At 42.1% G+C, this 24,805-nt stretch overlaps 2 protein-coding genes across 3 annotated transcripts; both read left to right on the top strand.

The window, feature by feature from the left end:
* Nucleotides 1-1,358: 1,358 nt before the first annotated feature.
* On the top strand, nucleotides 1,359-12,095 carry LOC146752947 (kinesin-like protein KIF20B). Of its 2 annotated transcripts, XM_085531136.1 has the most exons (12): nucleotides 1,359-2,564; nucleotides 3,005-3,143; nucleotides 3,873-3,995; nucleotides 4,396-4,456; nucleotides 4,700-4,825; nucleotides 5,089-5,228; nucleotides 6,448-6,868; nucleotides 8,144-8,263; nucleotides 9,206-9,286; nucleotides 10,015-10,138; nucleotides 10,679-10,821; nucleotides 11,836-12,095. In XM_085531136.1, exons 1-7 carry the CDS (start codon nucleotides 1,417-1,419, stop codon nucleotides 6,586-6,588), a joined length of 1,878 nt encoding a protein of 625 aa, XP_085387262.1. In that variant the 5' UTR covers nucleotides 1,359-1,416; the 3' UTR covers nucleotides 6,589-6,868; nucleotides 8,144-8,263; nucleotides 9,206-9,286; nucleotides 10,015-10,138; nucleotides 10,679-10,821; nucleotides 11,836-12,095. The 2 variants fall into 2 exon arrangements, with proteins under 2 accessions (XP_085387262.1, XP_085387263.1); XM_085531137.1 differs by lacking the exon at nucleotides 4,700-4,825.
* Nucleotides 12,096-18,636: 6,541 nt separating this feature from the next.
* LOC146752946 (uncharacterized) lies at nucleotides 18,637-23,097 on the top strand. The gene is made up of 6 exons (XM_085531043.1): nucleotides 18,637-18,676; nucleotides 20,447-20,518; nucleotides 20,610-20,711; nucleotides 21,420-21,563; nucleotides 22,088-22,232; nucleotides 22,417-23,097. Exons 1-6 carry the CDS (start codon nucleotides 18,637-18,639, stop codon nucleotides 22,511-22,513), a joined length of 600 nt encoding a protein of 199 aa, XP_085387169.1. The 3' UTR covers nucleotides 22,514-23,097.
* Nucleotides 23,098-24,805: the final 1,708 nt, after the last annotated feature.

Genomic DNA, 24,805 nt, shown 5'->3' with positions numbered 1-24,805 from the left:
GAGCAAAAGTGTTTTAGGAGATGCTAGGTTATCTCAGCTTCACGTTCAGGGTATTTACACCATTCTCTGAGCTTTTAGGTCTTGTTTCCTATGCTCTGTAATAATGCTTTTTCCCTACTTCCTGTGTAAGGAGCTTCTAGACTGAACATTACACATCTTCTCCCTAGTCTTATTTATCTTGCTTTAGTGCTTGCTTGTTGTTTTCAGCATAAAGTGTTTAGATTACTTATAAATCATATTCCCCTCACTAGTGTTGCTGGGAGCAGCAATCAAAACCAAAACCTGGTTTGGGGTGGAATATGCCACTGCTGTTTCTTCAGTATGACTTTTAAATCAGTTGAGGGCTGTATATAAAACTCCTTAGATGAGTTAAGAGGCTGTTTCCATGCAGTACATGTGAATCTGTATGTAATGCAGGCTGAACGTGGGCGCTATAAAATTCTGCATTTCTGTAGTTGTAGTAATAAAAGGACTGTACAAGAATCACCATGGAATATATTGCTGTGGTGACACAATCCCTAGTAAGTCTTGACTTATATTTATTTTTTCTAATACTTAAAGTATGCATATTATGGAATGGACATAACTGGATTCTAAAGCAGTGATGAAATACAGCAGAAGTTGCTTTTGATAGAAAGAAAATGCATGTGATTTTAGCTAATTGCTCACCAGTTAAAGAAAAAAACAGCCCCAAGCTAATGGAATATTTATGGAAACTTGAATCTGCAAATTTGTACAACTTTATGAGTGAACTTTATATGCAAAAGAGTAAGTGTGGACAGAAGTAGGAATCCTCATATTTTGTTTAGAGATCAACTGAATAAGAGAGACAGATATCAACACTTAAGTGATCAACTTCTCCAGAGTTTTATCTTTCTTTTGAAAGTAAGAGGACTGTGAGTTTGAATGAAATTTCTTAGAGAACTGTTTATCTACCATTTAGATGTAGATGGAGTGATTCCTGGCTGCCTTATAGGGATTGCTGAAGCACGGAAGATAGAAAGAATATAGCTGTGAATTATCTATCTCATTCCCATGTTTCTTAAATCTAATAAGATTTTCTACTGGTGTGGAGTGGAAGGTTTGAGTAGTGCCATGGTAAAAGTGTTCTTCCAGACTGAAAACCTTTTGCTGTTAATTCTGTATAGAAATCTGAGGCACCTGATTACGTGTTCAGAGGACTTTAATTCCTTCACTAGTATCAAGTACTATGTGATGTGAGGGTATGGCTTGCATATTACGACAGTGTTTCACTTAGAAGTTGCTACTTGGTGTTGTGAACTGCTGTGTAATAATGATTTTAATCAATCTGAGCTACATTCCTTTTCCCTTTTTTTTTTTTTTTTTGTTTGTTTTACAGTAGTTGTAAATGAGAGAAAGAAAAAGAACACTGTAGAGCAAAAGAAAATTGAACACATGAAACAAAAGTGCTCCGCGTACCGAAAGGAAGTACTAGCACTGAGGGAAAGAACTGAAATCTTGGAACATCATTTAACTGTGCTTGAAGAACAATGCAGAAGAGAAAAAAATAAAAAAGAAGATTTCAGTAAGCAGGTAACAAGCCTGCGTATTCAGCTTTCTTTTTCTGAAGAAACAGCTGATGTCCTCCGTGAACAAATTCTGCAGGGTCAAGCTGACTATCGGGAAATTGCTTCTGAACTGGATGAACAGAAATCTATAAATATGACACTTGAAAACAAAAATGCCCAACTAACTAACAACATAGAAGTTGCCAAAGAATATATAATTGATAAAGCATCACAAGTAAAAGAAATGTGGACCAAATTAGATGAATTATACAAATGTCACTTAGAGTTTCACGCCATCGGTACTGACTTTGTCAGTGTAAAGAATTCCTCAGACTCTGAAAAAGCTGAGCCAGGGACATCTCAAATTAGTTCTGCATGCATTCAGTCACAGACTTCTTCCATCTCAGATCTTGTGCAGGACCTCTCCTTTAACTATAGTCTTGAAACGATTTGGGAAGTATGCAGAAGTATTGTTGATGTTTCCTCACAAAAACATCAGCACATCAAAGCACTGCTTCAAGACAATGAAAACCTAAAGGCGGGACTGAATAATGCTGAAAATCATAATCGTCAACTTGTAATGAAGCTATGTGAGATTACAACTCACACTAGTCAGGAAGATGATCTTGTGAATCAGTTACATGAGCAAATAGAAAAGAAAACTCAGGCGTTTGAAGAAAAGACTGCAGAAGATCAGAGAGTGATTGCACAATTTCAGGAGGAAGTTGCCAAATGTGAGGTAAAAATAAGAGAGCTTGAATATCGCCTGGAGGCTTCCAAGACAATGGAAGACAATGTGTCAAAACTCAATGAATTACTTAAAGAAAAAGAATCTATTATTGTTAATCTGGAGACAGTTACAGCAACTCTGCAGGAGAAGTCTGCAAATGCAGACAAAATGTTTGAAGAGTTAAGTAGCAATGAAGCAAATCTGATTCAAGAAGTTATGCAGCTGAAAAACAGCTTGGAGCAGATGAAACATTCTCTTCGGGAAAAGGAAAAGAGTGAAATGGAGAAAGTGCAACGTATAGAATCGTAAGTAACCACTGAGTTAACTTAGAGCCCTTTGAGAATGAACTAGAGTTTAAAATAGTTAATGGGAACATCTCTTCGACTTAATGTATCTGCATGCTTATCAATGGCCAAACTACTACTTTAGGATGCTTTGGTATGCTACTTGAGTTCCAAGGGAAAACAGGAGTGTGCAAGGAAATGAAGAATAATATGGGGATTTCTGGTGGTTTTGTTGTACATCCCTCAGAATAGCATCTGAATAATTTATTGCTTCAGCATCTGATTATGAGAAGCAAGCTGAAATTCAGAAGTAATTGTTTAAATCTTGTCACTGTTCTAGATAGATTTAAGAGTCTATTTACAAATAGAAACCAACAGGCAGGGCATGGATTAAGCTGTAATTGCTGTTTCCATGAGACGTGTAACAGTAATGTTCTTTGTCTCTTTATTTTTAACATAAGGCTAGAAAATATTCTTTCTGAGAGTTCTGCCCTTGTACTGAATTTGAAAAAAGATTTGCAGAGGAAAGAAGAAGAGTATGCAGATCTAAAAGACAAACATTCTGATGCCGAGAAACAAATTCAGGAAGTACAAAGCGAGGTTTGTAGTCAACTGAGCTATTTTTTTCTGTAAGATTATGCTTGGCTTTCTACTGTTAAAACTTGTCAAACTTTAACTATGAAGCTGGAAATTTCACACTAGTGTGGCTAGCAGCAAATCTTAGGTAAAGTTGCCATTGAAGCTCTAGAGGGGACCAGAAGTTAAAACATGGTTTCACATAGATAATGAACAGAGGAAAGTAAAGTTGGTTAGTAGTCTGGAATAAGGTTTGTGAAGAGAATAGCTAATCTGCCTCTGGAGGGGACTTGTTATTATCTCTACGTTACTGGTGACTTGCCATTGGTATCCGTGGTAACTCCAAAGCCTAAAACCTAAGTCTTGTGAAAAAACACTGATAACTGGGAAGAAGAATGCTATTTACTTGAAGAGAAATAGACTAATTTCCAGAGGCTCTTTAATATAAGCATGTATATTTTTTTTCTTCAATTTCAGCTTCAGTGATGTTAATAGTTAAAATTTAATTATTAAACAAGAAGATATCTTAAAACCCATTTTGCAGGAACTTAGTCTGAAAGTTTATTGGGTGTGCTTGGGGTGGAAAATTGAAGCTTAAAAATGAATTCATGTCTTCCTTGGTAACCTTGCACTTGCTGTCGTTTTCCTACTCAGCACTTGTTTGTGAATTCCTCTTTATTTAACAAAGAAGTATTTGGCCAGGTTGGATTACAGAAGTCTTTTAATTAACCGTGAGCTGTGCTTACATTACAGGTGTCCACGATGCGTTCTGTGGAGGAATCCCTCAGGAACAAGATGGAAGAACTTGAAAGGATTAATAACCAGTTTAAGGATGAGCTGGATTATAAAGACTATACTATCCAACAACTTAAACAGGTATTTTTCTTGCTCTTAATTTTTATTAAATTAATGATGCAGGTTTTCCAAGCAACAGGAAAAAGGTCAAAAAAAAAAAAAAAAAATTGGAGCAAAATGAAAGTGGCCAACTGAAATTAGTGGTAGACCATGAAAGATATTCAAATAATTAGTCACTACAGAGCACTGGCAGATTGTTTTCAATACAATAATCTGCATAGTAAATACATATGTAATACATGCATATAACCTGATCTTGTTGAGTGACATCATGATATGTTAATTGAAATGTCTTACCATAAATTCTTTTTATCAGCTTGAGTCCTTATTTATGCTTTATGAAAAGCTTATTAATTCTAGGCTGTCTTAAAGATTCTGCTTGTTTTTACTGTGTATGCTTTTCTTTCAACATGAAATATAGGAGCTGGTGGAAACTGAGAGGATGGAAGATATCTCCAAAGACTATGACCAATTATGTGACGGTCAGCCATTATTTGTGTGTGTGTGTGTGTGTGTGTGGAATATCCGTGTAAACGTTGTCACATTGCTAATGACTTTGAGTCTTCTGTGTTTCGATTTTAAAACATGTCTGCATGTATTTGTATGTAAATATTTCAATGGAGATGCTCTATTTCTTTTAAAAGAGCTTTTGGTCATGGGAGAATCTTGATTTGAGAATAATGGGAGCTAGTAGGGAGTTCATCTGTAAATTTTCAAACCTTCAGATCTGTGTGCAAGGGATAGAACAATTGAAGTTATGCGGATGGCATTAGAAGAACAAGAGGAAGTGCAGCTTGAACAAGATGAAATGCTTCAAGCTCAGTTAGAAGAGAACCAAAAATTAGCTTCAGGTAATCTTTGCAGGGATAGGGAGCAGGGATGCAAAAGGGGTTTAGACGTATTGTGATAGCCACTTCCATTTTCATGTGACTGTTACTTAGGCATTAACGTTCCATAGTAAACAACAAATCTCTTGTAGTTAAAGGCTTCTGTTATTTCTTTATGTCTGTAGCAGATAAAACCGAAGCTGCTTTAGTAAAAAGTCATTGGTGTGGTATTTCAAATATATATTTGAAATGATATGCTATCTAACCTCATTTTGTGTATTGAGTAGAACTGATTGCATGGAAACACAAATACAGTGAACTGGAATACCAGAGCAATGGTGACTGGCAGCAAAAGAACAACGAAAGTGATGAGGCAAATTTGAATGAAAACAGTACAGAATTAATAAAGCTGCAAAAAGAGCTGGAGGTAACTTAACTTCAAAGTTGTAACTTGATAAAGTAAACTGTTATATTGATTACAGAAACTTCCTGTAACACCTGCAATGCAACATGCAATAGGGACCAGGTGCAGCTTTTTTGTGGTACGTTAAGAATGGCATCACTGATGCCCCCATAGTATAGGAAGTGCAGCCTTCCCTACATTATGCTGCCATGAGCAGTGCTTCTTTTGCTGGCCTCTGAACAGTTAGTTGTCTTATCCCATCTGATGTTATTTTTTGTTATTGTTGTTTGTTTGTTTTTTTAAATAAAAGTAATGGGCTGGCAGTGGGAGTTTTCTAAGTGAGTATACAATAGGTTACATCCACTCTGTTAGTGGAATGGTTCTGAGCTTCTTTCCTCCTTCACCTTGAGTAAGCTTATTCATGATATTTTTTTTAATGCGCAGAGCCAATTCACTTTTTCAAGAAGAAGGGAAAGTTGAACATTCATTGCTTCATTCTATACCACGTCAATGTGCTATAAGCAGAGTATACTTATACAACTGTTGTTTGCAAGAAAGGAATACTAACTCAAAGCAAATTGTAACTTACAGTGTATTTGTCAAAACTGTTTTCTGTTAGTTGCTTGGGCAACTAATATAAGCTATCGAAATCATCATCTAACTTTATCACCAGAAGCCTTTTTTGTTGGGCTGCGGGTCTACTAATTTTCCTTGGTTAAAAGACTTTTATTTTTTCCAAGCAGTTTCTCAGGTGCTCTGTCCTATATATGAGAATGTCTGCCAGTAGGTTTGATAGGAAAGGAGACTACTCCTACAGTGTAAACTGTGTTGCTTTTCTTTGTCTTTCAACCCTGAAGGAGCTGCAAGTTTTTCTACAACTGCTGCAAGGCAGCGTAAAGTGTTAGAAGTTTTTAAGTTAAAAGAGTTTTTCTTATACTGACTTCTGGTGTAAGTTCTGTAAAGCTTGTGTGAACATTTATAAAGAAAAAGAGATGTTTTATGGAGGCTCTGCAGTCTGAATAAGAAATACTGGAAATGATTATTTTTTAATGGAAAAGAACTAATGATTATCCAATACCTGCCTTTGGGAATATTCTGTAATAAAAACTGCTAATGTTTCTGTTATCTTGCAGAAACAAGTCTATTTTATCTTGCAGAAACAAGTGTATTTAATGATGACCTGGCTTTTAAGACTTTTATTCCTTAATGACTCACTATTTCATTTTTGGTTTCTTTGAAATAGGAAAGTGAGACTAAGTATCAAACTGATAGAAAAAAGTGGCTGGAGGAGAAAGAAGAGCTCCTAAATCAGATAAAAGAAGCTGAGAATCTTCGCAACAAAGAAATGAAACAATTTGCTGAGGACCGACAACATATATCATAGATCATACATTTACTAAGACTGTAAAACGGTGCTAACTACCGAAGTGTTAGAACAGTTCAGTGTGTAGTAGGTGATGTTCACTGTTCATCTGTTCTTCTTTTAGGAAAGACTTGTTGCCCAGCTGGAGGAAAAGGACCGTAATCTTCAAAAGTGGCGTGAGGAGAGAGATCAGTTAGTTGAAGCTTTGGAAAAATAGCTCAAAACTTTGGCTTCTAATGTCATACAAAAAGAGACAGAAATAGCAGAACTGAGACAATCTGCCTTAAAGGATTCAAGCAAGGTCAGCTCTCCTTTCCTCCTACCTGATTAGCTACCCATAAATTCTGTAAGACTCCTGTACCTGATCTTTGTATTCTGGGTGTGGTTCTGTTCTTGAACACTGTCGTATTGACATCATGTGCAACTAACCAAAAAAAGCACCAGCTTTTATTTTTGTTCTTCAGAAACAGAATTTCTGTTAATTACTAAAATTTCAAATTTTTCAGTAGTTCAGATAAGCAGATGTCAGTTTGGTGCTTATGATCCTACAATCAGACTGGACATCTGTAGCTTTTTCTGATAATTCACAGCATTTCCGGAACCCAAGCTAGGCTCAATACTCAGACAGTAGTTCTGTCTCAGGTTTCTTACTTTCTTTGCTTTCTCTGAGGTAGTATCTACAATGGCATGAAAAGACAGAAGGGGACGTGGAGAGAGATTAAGGGAAGCATCAAAAAGCAGAGGGGGGATGATCTCTGGAAGTTGCATTTCTTATTTCAACATCCAGCTTTAAATCAGGATAGCCAATCTAAGCCGTAGCATAGAATTTCAGAAGCTAAACAGAAGACTAAATGAGTTGTGCTGTTTTGAGAATGTTTGGATTCACTTTCTCTGAGAAGAAAGATGTTCTCATAGCAAAACTTCCCCTACAACTGCCGACTTTCTCACAGTACCGAGGATTTGGGAACAAATAAAAGCTCAGGTTATTATATCTTAAGGGAGATGAAGGCTGAAGCACATAAGTAAAATAGAAGAATCAAAATATATTGTATTACAACTTACTACATATTCAGTGATGAGTACTTGTTGGTTCTTTTTTTCTTCCACTCAAACATGAGCTCTCATCTTCTCAAAAATATTTTATTTACTAGAACACCATCTCTCTGTGTACATTATGGAACTTTTCCATGCAGATTTCCATGTATTCGTATGTGGATGCTGAAGATTAGGCAGAGGTTTAGCCTTTGGTTCTAACATAGCAGCTGTGAGCGTGCAGAGTATGGGGGGAATGGATGACAAAACAACCAGCGTTACAGATTTTGTCCCTAAATAATGTCTCGCTTTCTCTCTTTTGGAGGCAGAATACTGCCTGAGACTGTTAGTGAGACCCAGTAGGGTGTATCTGAAGATCACACAATGAATAGATGTTACTACCTTCCCACACTTGTGCTGTGTTTCAGCTTACGTGTTCATGTGGCGTCTGAGCTTGAGGTTTTACACTGTAACTTTAGAAAACTCGAGATATTTTGGAGGTCTAATGCATAGCCTAATCTTTACTCCTTTTAAATATTTACAGCCTAGGAAACAACAAAGCAAAACTAAAACTGGAGAAAGTATTCCATTAAGATGCAAAGCTGAAGACAATTATTTGTCACGTCGATGTACTAGGAGCCTCACTTCATTAAATGAATCTGAGGTTAGTATGAAACTTCAGATCTGAAAATGTTGTGATTGTATTGCTTTTGATAAGGAATGAGTAGGAAAAGATCTCATGTTCTCTAAACAATTCCCAAGTTTTAATTTATTTATCCCTTTCAAGGTGATCAGATCACCTGTTTTTATAGCCTTTGATAGGAATAAAAGCTGTTGAAACAATTGTGTGATGAATTTTTGTCAGGTGCTGTTGAAAACTCTCCTCATGTTAATGCTTATGAAGTGGCTCATGATTAGATAAGTTACTTGGAAAAAATCCATGGAGCCACTGAAACGGGCACAGCAAATTGAACTTATTTTCTTCCTCTGCGGGATTTCTGGATATTGTTTTGTTAGCAGATGATGTTAATCATTCCTATATAAGTTTTAATTGCTAACTTTCATAAAATAGCAGTTACATATATTTTTAAAACAAAGTATTTATTAACCAACTTAATTCTTGGAAATACAGTGGGTGGTGATACTCCATTCAGATTCTTAGCAGAGCCTGATAAAGTGGCTCTGACTACTTTTTGTCTTTCTACAATTAAAAAAAGCATTAAAAACAAGCATTAAAAAATGCTATTTCTACCTCAGTAAAGTAGTTGAAGAATTTAATTAATGAACTGCTTTAATGAACAAAACTAATAGCCAAGCTCAGTGATAATGGTTTAAGAGAAGGGAATTTCTCTTAACTTCATTGTGTATTTTCTTTGAAACCTGTAGACATAAATCAGCTTTTTAGACATCAAGAGATGTCTAATACTGATATCTTATTGTCCTGTTTTTATAATTGAATGCTTATTTATTATTTGATTTACAGTGGAATAGTTACCACTAGCAAATACTTCCCTACTATTAGCAAAGGTGTTTAAAGTGTTCACTTTTGTGACATCAATTGTTCTTTCCAAAAGAATCATGGCTGAAACTTGTCTTATTTTCCCAGGATTTTGTGAAAAGGGAGAACACGAAAAATACAAAATCTGTCATGGCTTTTAATTCACCCTCTGCAAGTGACGAGAAAATGGTTCGTTTTTGTTCTAGTTTTGAAGCTAGCTTGGGACTTCCTGTAATTGTGTGGTCACACGAAAGAAGCAGTGTCTTATCCTTATGTGTATACCTGAATGGGAATCTTACATGCTTATGAGCTCTTCCTATTAAATTCCATAAGCTAACCAAAGGGCAAGTCAGTCTGTCCCCAGAGCGTGTAATGGCTGTACTGTGTAATGATTTGGAGGGAAGGATATTGCACACTGAATAGTTGGGAAGAGAAGCTTTAGTGTATTATCGTGTGCTTTTGTAAGTGAAGCCCTTGTATTAAACTAAGGTTCATATCATTAATATGCATGGCAGTTATTAAAAACAGATGTTCACATGTGATAGCAGTATCCTTGGCATGGTCAGAGTATGAGTAGTAGATTTTTCCCATCTGTTGTCTTCTGTTTTGTATGTTTGTTTATTTTATGTAATTAGAACAGCTTATGTAAGAAACAACTCCACAGCTTGGGAGCTACTTTTAAAGAAACTACTGCCTTATTAAGAAACTTTAAGAAACGTATGCCTTGAAATAGCTGAGATTTTGACAACTCCCTAAAGGGTATAAAATTGTCTACATTACTTGCCGTTGTGGTATCATCAGCATAATGAACAGAGGTGTCAGTAGTAAAGCTCAAAATGTCAACTTAAAATAACGTTGAACTAAAATGAAGTTTAAACAATGCTCTTGTTTCACATGTTCACATCTCTGTTGAACAGAAATCCGGAAAAGACTACTTCCTGAGAAAGCGAGTACATGCTTCAAGACTGACTAAAAAGAAGGATGAAACACTGCAAAAAGTTGGAGATTTTATTCAAAGCTCTCCTATTATACACTCTAAAGGTTGGTGTAGAATAAGTTTTATTCCATGCTTTCTAGACATTGTAGAATGGCTTGTTTCTGCTGTAGGCTATTAATGTATGTGTTCTTAGAGAACTTGTCTGCCATGTTAAGTTGTCCTTTGATTTATGAAGTAAATGCATTTATTCGTCTCTTCAGAGATTCATTATTACATTTGTGAAAACCTACAAGTATACAGAGAAAGTTGGTTCTGTCTTGTGCTTCTGTCAGCACGAAAGTTAGGCCTGTTGTTTAACTCCTGCTGAAGTTTCTGACTTCCAGCGACTTCTGAGCCATGATTGTCTTTCATACTCCATTTTAATGCGTGCTTTAAGCTGCCGTACCTGAAGCTATAAACTGTTTCAGCTATAGAAGCAATAAAGAGCCTCGATGAACAAATACAATTTCTGAGTATTTTCACTTAAATTTTACGTGTCATTTATAAATCAAGTTTGTTACGAAGCTTTTTTTGCATTCAGTGATTTAAAGACTCACAAAACCAGTAAGTTGATTGGTTTATGTATCAAAACAAATTTCTTCTAGCCAAGAAGCTGATGTCAGCAGTAAGTTCTCCTAAATCAAACGAACCTGAAAGTCTCGAAGAAGGAGAGACCAAGCCAAAACGATGCAAAAGGAAGCTGTATTCCACTGTCGTTTCTGGCCCTCTAGATATACCTGCTTCTTCGGTAAGCGATTATACTGTAGTCTTGGCTTAAAATAAACTACTAAGGAGTCCAAACAGACTGGAGGTTTCATCTATTTGCAGGGGGAGGTTGAAAGTACTGAGGTATTTCTTTATTCTACCAAGTCATTCTTGTTGGTCTTCCTGCTGTTCTGTTTTATTTTGTCCTCAAAGATCTCTGTGTTTGGCTGGCTTACAGTTTACTAAGTAGGTGATGTAGCAATCACGGAGATGTCTTCTAATTTGGAATCATAGATAATTTCAGTGTGTCGAAGTGGGATTATTCTACTACACGCTTTTCTAGAGCACAACTTAGACAGCTTTTTAGGTATGCTTAAACTATGATCTCCTGTCTAAGCCAACTTGCAAAGGATCTGATGTGCCAGTTTCATGACTCTGTCGGCAGCTATTGTGCTAAGAACATTCTTGCTCTGTTGGAACTGCATCTTTTAATTATATTAGAGTCCTTTTTCTGTTCAGCATAGTGATCATTTGCCCATACTGTAATATCCCTCTGAATTTTTTGATGATTTGACGAATGATAGGGGCAGAAACCAAAATGTTATATTTTTTTTGTTAGAGGATGAAGAAGATGAGACAATTTCTTCTCTCACTGTAGTTCTGAGAACATGGAACTGAACCGAGAACTGAAATTCTGGGCAAGTTATAGCTACAGGGATTGAGGCTAAAAATGTTTTCTGAACGCTTCATGTTTCACAAACCAAGTATTATAATACTCTTTTGAAAACAAGTATTTCAAAATGAAAGCTGCCTTCAGGCTTTCCTCAGATGTGTGTGCTTTTTTAAGATAAACAGGATTTTGTACATTCTCCATATTTGTTCCTTGTGATTAAGCTGCATTAAAATGATCTCGGTATCCCATAGTTTTCTGAATAAAATATAATAAGCAAATTCCATTCTGAAATCCATTTAGGGGAAGAAATATGTTTGCGTGGGTCAAGAAGAGCTTGTCAGTCTTGTGCGAAAAGATGAGTAACTTTTGAAATGTTTTCTTCAGGAATCTGAGGAACAAAAGAAGGAAAGTGATCATCTGATCATCAAGCGACGGCTGAGATCCAGAACAGCTAAAAAACCTTGAAGAAGCATGTTTGTTCCCCTTTCTCAGGACATACTTTTATCGTATTATTAAAACTGGTTGTTAATAAACAGTAACAGTTACTCCGTTGTGTTCTTAAATTTGTATATAGGTGTACAGTGTCTCTCTGACAGTTTCAAACTGACTCCATTGAGGCTGAAATAAATACAAGCTTTCTTAAACTGGGTTTGGATTTTATTGTGGTTAAGGGTTTATTTATTTTTGTCTTGACTCCCCTGTATAGGAACAGTATCTCTGGGACTGATTGCTATTTACCCATTGTGCAGTAATAACTGTACTTGTTCAGGATGGCCTGGCTTGCTTTTTTCACGTGACTGGTGTACTTAGCAGAACTCTGGCAGAGAGAAGAGCATGAATACACATTAATATTTATGTATACTTAATTTTTGGGCCTTTTTAAAGAATTTTCTTTGGAGAGAAGATGGTGCCAATTCCTCAGTGTGGAAGAAAGGTGCTTTCCCTCACTTGTGCAAATTCAGCTTTAAATTAATAATCTTAGAAAAATAAACCCAATACATTTGGGGGGAATTCTAATATCCCAAATACTGTTCTCCCCCTCAGTGAGCTTCGAACCTTTAGATGCTGTTGGATGAATTAGCTGAAAGGTTCTCAGCTGGCAGTATGTCCTTGTGTTGTCTCCAAGTCCAATAGTTCCTATAGATTCAATTGCTCAGGAGGTAAAAACATGGATGAAAGCCGACTTGGGTGAATATTTGAGAGTTTGATGGGAGTGAATTGCCTTAAAAGCAGCTGGTGATAGAACAATATACTGATTGTATTTAAAAAAACCCACAATCGTACTATTTGTTGCTGTGCCGATAAGCTTTCTCCTTGCTTGTAGGCTTGTGAGATCCAGGTTTGCAGAAAACAATCTGTGAAAAATCATGTGGTTTTATGCTCAGCAATCTCATTAAAAACTTGAACTGACTTTTAGAAGCTTTTCTCCATGGTGTTAACTGGACAAATCTGCATGTGGATGTCAACATGGAGGCTTTTATTGACCTGGAGTAGAAAACAGCATTCGTACCTACCAGGTGAGATGGGCAGCTACTGCACAGGTACACAGAAGGAACTGATGGAAGCATAAGTACTTGAAATCACCCTCCCTCCTATTTATTGACCTATGTATGTGAATGCCGTGCATGAATGCCTCATAGCCAGATGTCAAAATGGAACAGTGCTGCCTGAAGTGGTTGGTGACAATATGGAAGACGGTTCTGATTAGCTGCAGTTTGCAAATTACTTGCAAATATTTCATATCCAGAAGACTGCAATTTATCAGCCATGCGATATTGGAGGCAAAGTCATTGCAGGGGATGGGAGTGATCTACTTGTTCCAGAAGCTGTTAATAGAGCTCTCGTTGCTACTGGTACATCATGATATACACTTAATTACACTACTTTTCAAATGGTATTTTTATTATGAGAACAGCCTCATTGCTGCCTGCTGCTGCATGGGAAAAGTAGTTGCACACTTGGTATAATTATATGTGGTTCTCTGCTGCAAAACTGACCTTTTACAAAATGTCACATGTGGTGTTTGGTGAGTCTCAGGCTTGCCTAATTTCTGTGCATTTTCGTAAGGCACAGCAAGTGCAGAAAACAGGTTGCTTTGTTTAGGGAAAAGAAAAACCAACCACAAATGTTTAGCTGACTTGCGGAATCAAACTCTATAATCCAGAGATGGGTTGTAAAGCAGGTATGTTTATTCCAGCGTTGCGCAGCGCCGGGTGCAAGGGGGATAGCTCCTCCAAACCTGCACACCGACTTGTAAAGCCGTGATACAGAAAGCAGGCAGAAGAAACATCCTTCAAATCCAGAAGGTAAACTCCACCTATTCATTCCTTAACTGGGTTAATAAAGTGCATGGATTTGCCACCACTGAGTGTATGCATTCAACAATTCTATTACTTGCCTTCAAGTGTTGTACCAAACTACAGCACTTGCTATCAAAAATTTTTGCAAAATTGGAGTCCAAACTCCAGAAAGTCTTCTATCCTTCTACAGTTCTGTATCCGTATAGGGTACCACTTTACCCTGACTGGGCAATCTCTTGCTTTTAACTTCTATTCAGGGCTTCATGTTTGGCCCTGATGCCCACACCCCTAAGTGCATCATGTTTGATATTGCTGTGACTCCTGGGGTACAACATTGTTTTTCCCCATTTGTGCTAATGTCAGACTTACAGTTTTTAAACAGTCAATATTGTTGGACCCTTAGCTCCAGTTTTATTAAATTTCTTGCCAGAGCAACCTGGCAGGTACAAGAATTTCTGTATTCCTACTTAGTTTATATTTAATTAATCCAAAAAAAACCGTAAACCTTTTCTTGTTGGGCAGTAGCTTCTATTACTGTTACAAAACCATCTATGAGTAGTAAGAAGCACCCATATCCACCAGAAAATAAATCTCTTTATCCTGCTTCCCTAGATGCAATTTCCTGTTGCAGTTTGCACACTGCTTTCCTTTCAGTGGGGCGGAGCCCTCCCTGGGCACTTCAAGCCCCCACTCCCCCCACCTCTCCCTGAGGGGATCTCTGGGTCCTACGGCCCTATTCTGGCACCACAACAGTAACAGCTGTTATTATCACCAATTCCCTTACTATCTGTTTGTCAGTCAGTTTTGTTTTGTTTTCATATCGTTCACCTCTTTTCAGTCCTGACATCCCTGTTATACCTTGCCAGTCCTTACTCCTCCAGCCTGTGTCTGTCCCAAACTTTCTCACTTTCCAAACTCTCATCATTACAAAAACTACTAACATCCTATTTCAGTTTCACCTCCTTCTCTCCAGGTGTCCAGTGCTAACACTGGGATTTCAGGTTTCCTACATCTCTGCACATGAAGGCTATTCTCACTTCCATCGCCCCCTCCTCCCCACCTCCCCCCTTTGCTGCTTACAGCAACAGTCTCTGTACCCGGCTCTCTCTCACTCCAAGAGTTCTTGCGAGGGGGTGGGGGGGAAACAATACAGGGGGTTGCTCTCATACCAGCACACATAAACTCACTTTCTCTTTAACCCTTTTTCCTTTGTACACGATTTCACTATTTGTACCTTCAGTTACACTTTGACACACCCTCAATTATACTTTCTGTATACCAATAGCAATTACACTTTCTTATACCATCAAAGCAGTTTGTCCCATTCCCTTCAAAACCCACAGATCAAACAGTACAATTTTTCAGTTTCCACAAACACCCTTAATACCATATAACTTTCCCTTAGCAATCCATATCATTCAGTTCCTTGGGCTGTTCCACCCTTATCTTTATGGCCTTATTTCATGTTTTTCTTGATTCCCAATTTCATCTTTATCCCCTAGTTTTAATACAGTATTCTCAAAAAGTGGTACTGTCATCCCGGTTCTCTCTACCCCTGTTATCTTTAAGGCCTCATTTCTTGAGTCCTGACACCTTACGGGCCAGTGATGAACGAGCTGTCCCAGTATCAACTAAAACCACAACTTCTTCCCCCTCAGGTCCCACTTTTATATTTACCAGGGGGTCCTGATGGGACCAAAGTTTTGAAAGCCCCAGAAATTGATCTAATTGTTCTGCTACTCTTATAGAATCTTCAATTAAAGATTTCATTTCCTTCTTAAAATTTCTAATTTCTCCACTAGTGAGTGGGGAGTTTACATAGCATATTTGTCCTTGTCCCAATGGGACCTCCCATAAGGGGTACACTGAGGTGCTGGTACAGCTAGTGTCTGGGAAAGGAGAAATTTTTATGTCCCTTTTACATTGTTTTAATTCTCTCCTGAGCCCAGCATGCCCCTCTTTTCTGTGAAATGTCCCTGTGTGCTTTACCATTTCCTCTTACTGGGGCAGTGCCTGTCTCCCTTTGTGCTACATTGGGGTTATATGGGGGGGAGATTCTCAGGAGGGTCCCATTGATTAGTTCCTTTTTCTAATTCCTCTCCTTCCTGGTCCGGGCCTTTTTCTTTTTACTAATAACAGGCTGATTTCTTGTATCCAACAGGCAGCATATTCTGATTCCTCCTTTGAAAAGGGGTTTTGTTCTTTACATATAAATTCGAGATCTGACAAACCCAACCTTCATCAGATCCATATTTTGGCCAAATATTGATTTTCCCTGTAGTGGATCTCTAGGCCATATCTAACACAATATTTAAACATTGTTTCCCTATCCTTTTTCCTGGTTTTGGGATCATTTTAACCCGTCCTCCAACTTATATACTAGCCACCAATGATTACATTATTAGATGAGGGTGTTCTTGCTTAGAGTCCCTCCCGGTTCCCCAGCAATATCCCTCTGATATGCCAATATACATCCTAAGAGATTTTCTTAGGTATCTCTTTCCCTTATGTTCCTACACACACGAGGAGGGGGAGCAATGGTTCAAAAACAAATTTTGTAAAGTTAACATGTTAAAGCGGAGGTAACACAACCCTATTGTTTCTCTAATCTGGATCATTATCACATTTAAACCGCTGTATTTTCTACAACAAAAGCAACAGGGTCTCGGTACTAATTGTGGTTTGCCTTTTGTGGGCTTTTACCCCACAGGATCATCTGCTTCTGTCTTTAGTGAAAGGACTCTCCCTCAGCAATCCCAGACCCTGGAGGTTGATGAGAGAGTCCGGGGAATGGGAGATTTCCCTTTAGTCGGGGAAGAGGTGGTCTGTGAGTGCCTAGGAAACATTAAGGTCCATAAATCCATGGGAGCTGATGGGGTGCATCCGCGGGTGCTGAGAGAGCTGGCGGAGGTCGTTGCTGAGCCGCTCTCTGTAATCTATCAGAGGTCTTGGAGAACTGGGGAGGTGCCTGAAGACTGGAGGACGGCCAGTGTCAGTCCAGTCTTCAAAAAGGGCAAGAAGGAAGACCCGGGTAATTATAGGCCGGTCAGCCTCACCTCTGTCCTAGGGAAGGTGATGGAACAGCTTGTTCTGGATGCCATCTCCAGACAACTGGGTGATAAGGAGGTTATCAGCAGTCCTCAGCATGGGTTCACCAAGGGGAGGTCATGCTCGACCAACCTGGTGGCCTTTTATGAAGATGTCACTAGCTGGGTGGACAGGGGGCGGGGCGGTAGATGTAGTCTACCTTGATTTCAGTAAGGCTTTTGATACTGTCCCCCATGACATCCTTATAACAAAGCTGAGGAAGTATGGGATAGATGAGCGGACAGTGAAGTGGGTTGAGAATTGGCTGACTGGCAGAGTGCAGAGGGTTGTCGTTGGCGGTGCGGTGTCTGGCTTGAGGCCTGTAACTAGCGGCGTCCCCCAGGGGTCTGTGCTGGGTCCGGTCTTGTTCAACATCTTCATCAACGACCTTGATGAGGGGATAGTGACCACCCTCAGCAAGTTTGCTAATGACACGAAGTTGGGAGGATTGGCTGATACACCTGAAGGCTGTGATGCCATTCAGCGAGACCTGGACAGGCTGGAGAGATGGGCAGTAAGAAACCGGATGAGGTTTAACAAAAGCAAGTGTAGAGTCTTGCACCTGGGTAGAAATAATTGCATGCACCAGTACAGGCTGGGGGAAGAGCTGCTGGAGAGGAGCTCTGCAGAGAGGGACCTGGGCGTCCTGGTGGACGACAGATTGACCATGAGCCAGCAGTGTGCCCTTGTAGCCAAAAAAGCCAATGGCATACTGGGGTGCATTAAAAAGAGCGTGTCCAGCAGGTCAAAGGAGGTGATCCTCCCCCTCTACTCTGCCCTGGTGAGGCCTCATCTGGAATATTGTGTCCAGTTCTGGGCTCCCCAGTACAAAAAAGACAGGGATCTCTTGGAAAGAGTCCGGCGGAGGGCCACTAAGATGGTGAAGGGCCTGGAGCATCTCCCCTATGAGGAGAGACTTAGGGAACTGGGTCTGTTTAGCCTTGAAAAAAGAAGGCTGAGAGGGGACTTGATCCAGGTCTATAAATATTTGAGGTGTGGGAGCCATAGTGGTGAGGCTGGTCTCTTTTCAGTAGTGCGTTGGGATAGGACTAGGGGTAATGGGATGAAAGTACAGCATAGGAAGTTCCACACGAATGTGTACAAGAACTTCTTTACAGTGAGGGTGACGGAGCACTGGAACAGGCTGCCCAGGGAGGTGGTGGAGTCTCCTTCTCTGGAGATATTTAAGACCCGCATGGATGCCGAGCTGTGCAACGTGGTGTAGGGAGCCTGCTTTGGCAGGGGGGTTGGATTCGATGATCTCTAGAGGTCCCTTCCAACCCCTACAATTCTGTGATTCTGTGATTCTGTGATTCTGTGAAGTCACCTCACCACCCAGGCAGGACCGCTGAAATCAGTGGGGTGCACCTCTCCTGTCCAGGAACCCGAAAGAGGTGATAATAATCCCAGGCCAGCAATTGTAGTATTGATATGATGATTTTATTCAAAGTCTTTGTTAAACAAAGAGGGAAGGAAGGGAGGGGTGCGCTGGGGGGGGAATGGGAGGGGTGGAGGAGGGTTGATGTCAGACTGTGAAATCAATTTTTTTAATCTTAATTCTGCTTCAGAAACAACATCTGATTCCCATGCTCTCTGCTTGGTATTTTGTCTTTTGATGCAAACACGTAAGCCCCATTGGTGCCTGGTTCAGCAGTTCAGCTTCCTTTGTGCCCTTTGCCTGGTTGTAGGGAAGGTGGCAGGCTCTGATTCAATGAGGGTGTTGTATGGACACAGTATTTATCGCCATGTATCCAAAGGTGCAACAGTTTCTGGAAACCCGGGTGGGATCCTATAGGTGATGGTTCTCTCGCCACCAAGCATCCAGTTGCCAGCGGTGGGTGAGTTCACTGGGACTTTGGGGATGGGAGGTGCCAACTAGCAAGCCTTCAATATCTGCTACTAAAATCAGGCTTGGAAGCACGTTACACGTGGGAAATACACTTGGTGCAGGAAAGGGGATTTCCTTAGCCATCAAAAAAAGATGAAACTGCAGATGTATCAACAAAAATGTAAGCACGTGACACTTGACTTGGCGGGTCTGTGGGAAGGTCAGCTTCTCCGTGTTTGTATTTCAGCCATCATCCTCCACACTGGAGAGGATTTATCCGCTTGGCTTGCTTAATTGCAGCACGTTTCACACGCGTGGATAACCTGTGCATATTGCGTCACTACCCCTGTGGCCTGAGGTGTTGCACCAGGCTGGAAATAATGCCTTCTTGGGGTTGTTGAAGCTCTGCAAAAGTTTGCCAAGCAAAGTTGTGGATGCTCCATCCCTGGAGGTGTTCAAGGCCAGGCTGGATGGAGCTCTGGGCAGCAAGACTCTGTGGGTGGCATCTCTGCCCGAGGCAGTGGGGCTGGGGTTCTGAGTTCTTCACTGTCCCTTGCAAGCCAAGCCATTCTATGATTCTGCATTTCTATGATGTAAGCACCAGCCCCACACAGCCCTGGTGCAGTGCATCACAAGAGCAGCAGCCTGCGGGGAGCCGCCACCCGGAATCACAGAGATGTGAGGTCACAATGCCCCATCCTATGACTGTGCTGAGCTGCGTCATGAGCTCACAAGGCCTGGCTGCAGTCTTGGCTCAGTGCGACACTCACTGTGGCTGCAGCGGTGGTGTTGGAAGCGTGGTGCAAGTGTGGGGGCGGCCATGGACCCTGCCCGCCTTGTCCTCTTCCTCCTATTGGTGGCCATGAGTTTTCAGGAGAGCTGTGCTGCTCCGTGGCGAGCACGGGGAGCAGGTGAGTGGGTAGAGATGGGACCCAAACTGAGCAGCGCTGGGAGCAAGAAGTCAGGCTGTGTCCCCACGGCCCTGTAGTACACTTGCCTGGGGCCTGCCTTCCATGGGGGTGTTGCTGGGTTGGGGTGATGGGCAGCACTGCAGGTGGCTGCGCTGCTCCCCAGGGCTGGCTCCAGCCATGCCAGGCTGTAGCTCTGCTAATTGCTGGCTGCAGCACAGCCTTCGTCCTTGGAGAAGCCCGGGGAGAGTTCAGAAGAGGCATGCTGGGCATGCATGAGCATTTCTGCTTCAGGCTCATGGCACTCCCCAGTTTCCAAGCCAGAGCCCCAGTCCACAGCCCAGGGGAAGAGACAGGTGTGCTTTCCTCCAGTGCCTCAATGTGACCTTGCTGTCCATCAGAGGCCTCCCAGTAAGAAAGCCCTGGGGGGCTGCATCTTCTTCCACGTAATCTGTGAGAGATGTGGCACGTGGCCCGGAGAGAGCACTGCATACGCTGCCAGGTGCCAGCCTACGGGTCATCCCGTCCACCCTGCAACTTTGGAAATCATGACCTGAGTTATTCTCCCATGCCCCACATCCAGTTACTGAGGGAGAAGGAGATCACACCATATAGTGTATATAAGTGGGAACTTAGCTCATCTGTTCTTGATTCTAGATGATGAGCTTCGTGCTCCCTTTCCGGATGCTCCTTTGTATCCGGACTTCATGCCTGTGCCTGGGGGACAACCCAGGGGTAAGTTGTGAGTGTCTGTTTCCTTGGAGACTGAAACGTTCATGCTCTCAGGCTTCATTTCCCCTGTATGCTCTGCTCTGCTACTCAGTTGATGCTGTAGTGTGTGACTAAAACTTTTCATGGGTCTTTGGTTGCAGAAGTGCCCCCAGTGTGGGCCTTGCCCGGTCATCGGTTTCCTCCTGTGCTGGAGCCCAGCTGGAATCCCAGCAGTGAGTACTCTGTCTTCACTGACTTGGCTGACTCGCCGCTGATCTTCAGATCTTCATGCACACGATATTTAACTTCATACATTCTGTTAAGGTCCAGAAAGAGAAGAGGATGAATCCACACGAGGAAAATACTCTCAGGGCTCATCCCGTCTCCTGAAGCGACTGCTGAAGGAAATGGAGAAGGCAGAGCGTGGTGGGTATACTTCAGTCTGTTCACTGTGGGACCTGGGAAGCTGAGGTGTGATATACAGGTGTGGGCAGGCTGTAGCCTGCACAGCAGGAAGGGATGGGTCAGAGCCGTGCTGCAGCCGTGTTCCGTGTATCACCTTGCAGGTGCTGTCAAGCACCAGAGCTGGTCTGCTGCCAGATGGTCTGCATCCAGCCAAGACCCAGAGGCAGCTGCTCCCCCAGCACAACCATTACTTGTCAGAGCTGCTTTGTGCAGTCGTTGGCACCCAGATGGCAGCAAGTGGCAAAGTGGCAAGTGCTGTGCTTCTGTTCATCCAAAGCCCTCCGTGCAGCTGAGCAAGTTCAAGGCAGGAGGAGCATCCCGAGCAGGGTTGGCTGCCTTTGCTAATGCTGGAAATGAGGTGGAGATGCTAATTCTGAAGGCTTGGACTGTGTGTTAGAGTTTGGATTTCAGCCTGCAGCTACCTGGCTGTGACGGGCTGGTGACAGCACAGTATGTGAGGGCCTTGCACAGGAGCTGATTCCTCAAGAGGTGTGAGGGAGTCAGCATTGTCCAATAGCTGGGAGGGCCCAAATGCCCTTGGGTAACAGAGGGGCTCACAGTGTACTTGGGGGGGGCCCTGGACTTTACCTGAGTTCAGGATTGGAGAAGCTCAGTTTTTGATGAGGGCACGTGACATCCCAATCCTACTGCCCTGCTTTCTTTCTAAAGGAACGGACCAACAAAGTGAGCGGGATGCACTCCAGGAAGGTGGATATCCCACTCTGCCCGTCCCGGATGCGCTGCAGGAAGGTGGATATCCCACACTGCCCGTCCCGGACAGAGGAATGCAGGCAGCACCAACTGGCATGCCAGGTAATTTTTGTCCCATGATCATACGGTGTCACGAACCAGAGTCACTGCGTGCCTGCAGGCTCTTGCTGCCAGCTCTTGCACAGCAGGTCAGCAGCTAGACCTGAGCGTGTGAGCATAGAGCACATGTAAAAGAAGCAGGAGTGTTTCTCCCCTGGGCTGGCTCTGGCTGTGCCCTGTGCTGGCTGAAGCCTGACCTTCAGCCTGGGGGGCGTCCCAAAGGAGAGCTCAGGACACGCATGCCGGGAAAAGCGTGAGGGATTCTGCTCTGTAGCTCTCCCCACGGACCAAGCCCAGACCCCAGAGTACAGCCCCAGCTCTCGGCCCAGAGGAGGACACGGGTAGTGACTGTGCAGCCTCTCCATACCCAACGAGAGGTGGAAGCAATCCTTCTTGTCCTCCGGTGCTTCGGCACCAGAGACGGAGGCACCCACTGACAAAATGACCTCTTGGGTCCATGAAGCACACTGAGAGATTATCTGTAGCGCAGCTGAAGGTAACGTGGGACATTGTCTCATTTCTTCCAGGGATGAACACAGGCAAAAGCACAGAGGCTGCTGCTGCTGACACATCTGTGCGGAAGCGCCACATTCCGGTGACGGTCTCAGCGATGCTGCTGCCTGCGCTGGTGCTGGCCGTTGGTTTTGGGATATGGGTGCTCAAAGACTACCTGTGAGTTGGCCTTTCCCCAGAACACCTTATTGCTGCATTTGGCAATGAAGCATTTGTGGTGCCAGGATCCTGGACGGCCAAATCAGCCGCTGGCAGTACACTGCCAGGACTTAGGTTGCAAAGTCTTTAAGTTTCCCCTTATTTCCTGTCACTGAGTAGTGCTTTCTGAAACTCATTCTCACAGAGCGCGCAAGAGGGAAAAGAGAGCAGCAGAAGCAGCAGATGGAGCTGGGGAAGGCAACGAGACAGATTCTGACCCAGTCAAACAAGAATCTCCGTAATAGCTCCAGTCCGTTCCATTCTGCCATTGAAGAGGCCCGAAGTCTTCAAGGTCATCTGGAAGACCTGGAGCTTGAACTGAAAGCCATGAAAGAGATCCTTGGGAACAGTCCTGAGTGCTGCCTTCTGTCAGAGGACGGCCCTGAATGTGAGAGCAGAGCTTTTGTCCTTCATCCTGCATTCTCCAGGACAGGTATCACCAGCAGTTTGAAGATTCTTAGCTCGACACAGCTACATTCCTGTTGAGAGTCCTAATGAGGACCCAGAAAACGAGCTTCCTCTGACTGCCGGACAAAACGTAATGTCTTTGGAGATGTGGGTGAGAATGGCTGGTTTCAGGGAGAGCTGACAGATGGCACAAGAGGACTGGTCCCTTCCAATTTGATTGCGGAGCTTTCAGATGATGAACTGGATACACCTGGAGATCCTGTCAGAATTCCTGCATTGCTCCATCTGCAAGACTACCATTGCTCCACTCAATGGAACAACTCGATGTTGAGCAGAATGTGGTTGAGCTCCTTCGGGAACTCTCTGAGGCGACTGACAGCGGAACTGCATAGCTTTATTGTATATTAAAAACAACCAAACAACTGTCCCCTCCCTCTCCCTTCCCCTCGCACCCCTCCCCCCTCTCCCCCCCCCCCCAAAAAAAAAAAACAAAAAAAAAGACAAAAAAAAACCCCAAAAACCCTAAAAAAACAACAAAAAACAACCCACCCTCAATAAAACAAAAAACCAAAACCAATTAAAATCTCAACGCTGTTCTTTTTCTGGGATACACTGAGGTGACGCTTCTTCTAGCTTAGACTTTGCAATGAGTTTGTGTCACGGAGTTCTCTCTAGAGCTCACTCGGTGACAGTGGGAACAAACCCAGGGAGAGAAGGAACAAAGAACCTCCCCTCTCTAACAGCGCGGTGCGGCGCGGCCGAGAGGGGAAGGGAAGGGAGATTGTGAATGGGTCTAGGAGGGAAAAAATGAAAAAAAACCAACGATCTGAGAATGAACAGCAGTTTAACGAACCCAGTGACACTAAACAACAACGATGTTGCAGAACGGCGGGAGAAAAGCAGACGACCACACCTGTCATTGACATGATCAGTGAATCTCGTTTATTCCTTGGCTGCGTGTACCTTTATAATACGGATAATCAGCTCATACATATTGCAAAAGTGGAGCTCATCATTGGTTCCCAATTACATACCATCCCCGAGTATCTTAACAGCTTGTTGTTATCAACTGAAAGATACTCCCTTGCTGAGTTCCCAGAACCATGGCTAGTTTCTAACCATCACAGGGCATCCTGATGTTCTCACTGTCCTTGCAGGTGTTATGGCTGCTTGATTAACCGCACCGTGTTTACGACCCTTCTCAGATAACTAGCTGTAAAAAACACCCTCTACAGGACCCCACAGATTACCTTCAGAATTCAACAGTTAGTTCTGTTTCCTTTCTGAGTGCATAACAACCTGAGCAAATGAATTGAATGACGTGGCTTGTTAGTCTGGTACAAACTCTGCTGTACACTGGAACTTGGTCCATTTGTAAGCAGGACTTTGTCCATCTCTGCAGGACAGCAGAAAACCCTTTGTGCTAATCATGATGCCAAGAAGCAGAATGCAGCAAATGGCAGATGATCCAACTGCTTCAGGTGTTCATTGCCTTAAAACTGCGAATAATTTTGGACTGAGAGTTTGTAAGCAGAACGGAGCTCTTAAAGCTGTCAGAGATTATTTCTGCACTGTTCAATTCTATCTGCCTAACATACACAGGATCTCAGAACTGCATTGCTTGAACTGGTGGAACTTGTTGAAGTGAACTGGGATGAGCAAGTTTTAGAACTTAGTCAGAGTGCTGTAAAAAATGGATAATCTCATGAGTATTAAGGTACAGGATTGCTATTTCTGCACTGAATTTGTTTTTATTTTACATGGCTGTGATCTGAAAGTTGCTTGAAACGCAGGCACCTAGGCACTTTTGTGTAACTGAATTTCACACATGATAGGTCCTGAAATATCCTGGAATCTAAAACTCTGACTTGTTTTAAGTCTGCTGCTTGAGTATAATCAGGGTCATAGTGTCTGTGTGCAGTGTTTCTTTCCCTGTAATGCTCCACATCATTTCATTTTGGGAATATTGAAGGAAATGGACTATGTACCATAACTGTTGTTAGAACAAACTATGCCTGGTGTGATCTTATGCATAGGTTCTGTAACTGCTCTTCACAGCTCAGGTGTTTGACCTTCCTTTTGGTGAAGTGATGAAATACTGCTGGTTTCTATTTGTGCTTCTAGAC

This window comes from Coturnix japonica, unplaced genomic scaffold (genome assembly GCF_054131305.1).
Source record: "Coturnix japonica strain WE unplaced genomic scaffold, WE-NBRP24 Scf040, whole genome shotgun sequence".
NCBI classification, from domain to species: Eukaryota; Metazoa; Chordata; class Aves; order Galliformes; family Phasianidae; genus Coturnix; species Coturnix japonica.
This window is presented reverse-complemented; position numbering and strand designations above follow the sequence as displayed.

What these genes read in the sequence shown, in the direction of transcription:
- LOC146752947 (XM_085531136.1), top strand. Translation starts at nt 1,417, where the DNA reads ATGAAACAAAAGTGCTCCGCGTACCGAAAGGAAGTACTAGCACTGAGG. An exon ending in AAAGTGCAACGTATAGAATC is followed by an intron (nt 2,565 to 3,004) that starts GTAAGTAACCAC and finishes TTTTAACATAAG; the next exon opens with GCTAGAAAATATTCTTTCTG. An exon ending in CTATCCAACAACTTAAACAG is followed by an intron (nt 3,996 to 4,395) that starts GTATTTTTCTTG and finishes CATGAAATATAG; the next exon opens with GAGCTGGTGGAAACTGAGAG.
- LOC146752946 (XM_085531043.1), top strand. Translation starts at nt 18,637, where the DNA reads ATGGTTCTCTCGCCACCAAGCATCCAGTTGCCAGCGGTGG. An exon ending in AGCACCAACTGGCATGCCAG is followed by an intron (nt 21,564 to 22,087) that starts GTAATTTTTGTC and finishes CATTTCTTCCAG; the next exon opens with GGATGAACACAGGCAAAAGC. An exon ending in TGGGTGCTCAAAGACTACCT is followed by an intron (nt 22,233 to 22,416) that starts GTGAGTTGGCCT and finishes TCATTCTCACAG; the next exon opens with AGCGCGCAAGAGGGAAAAGA.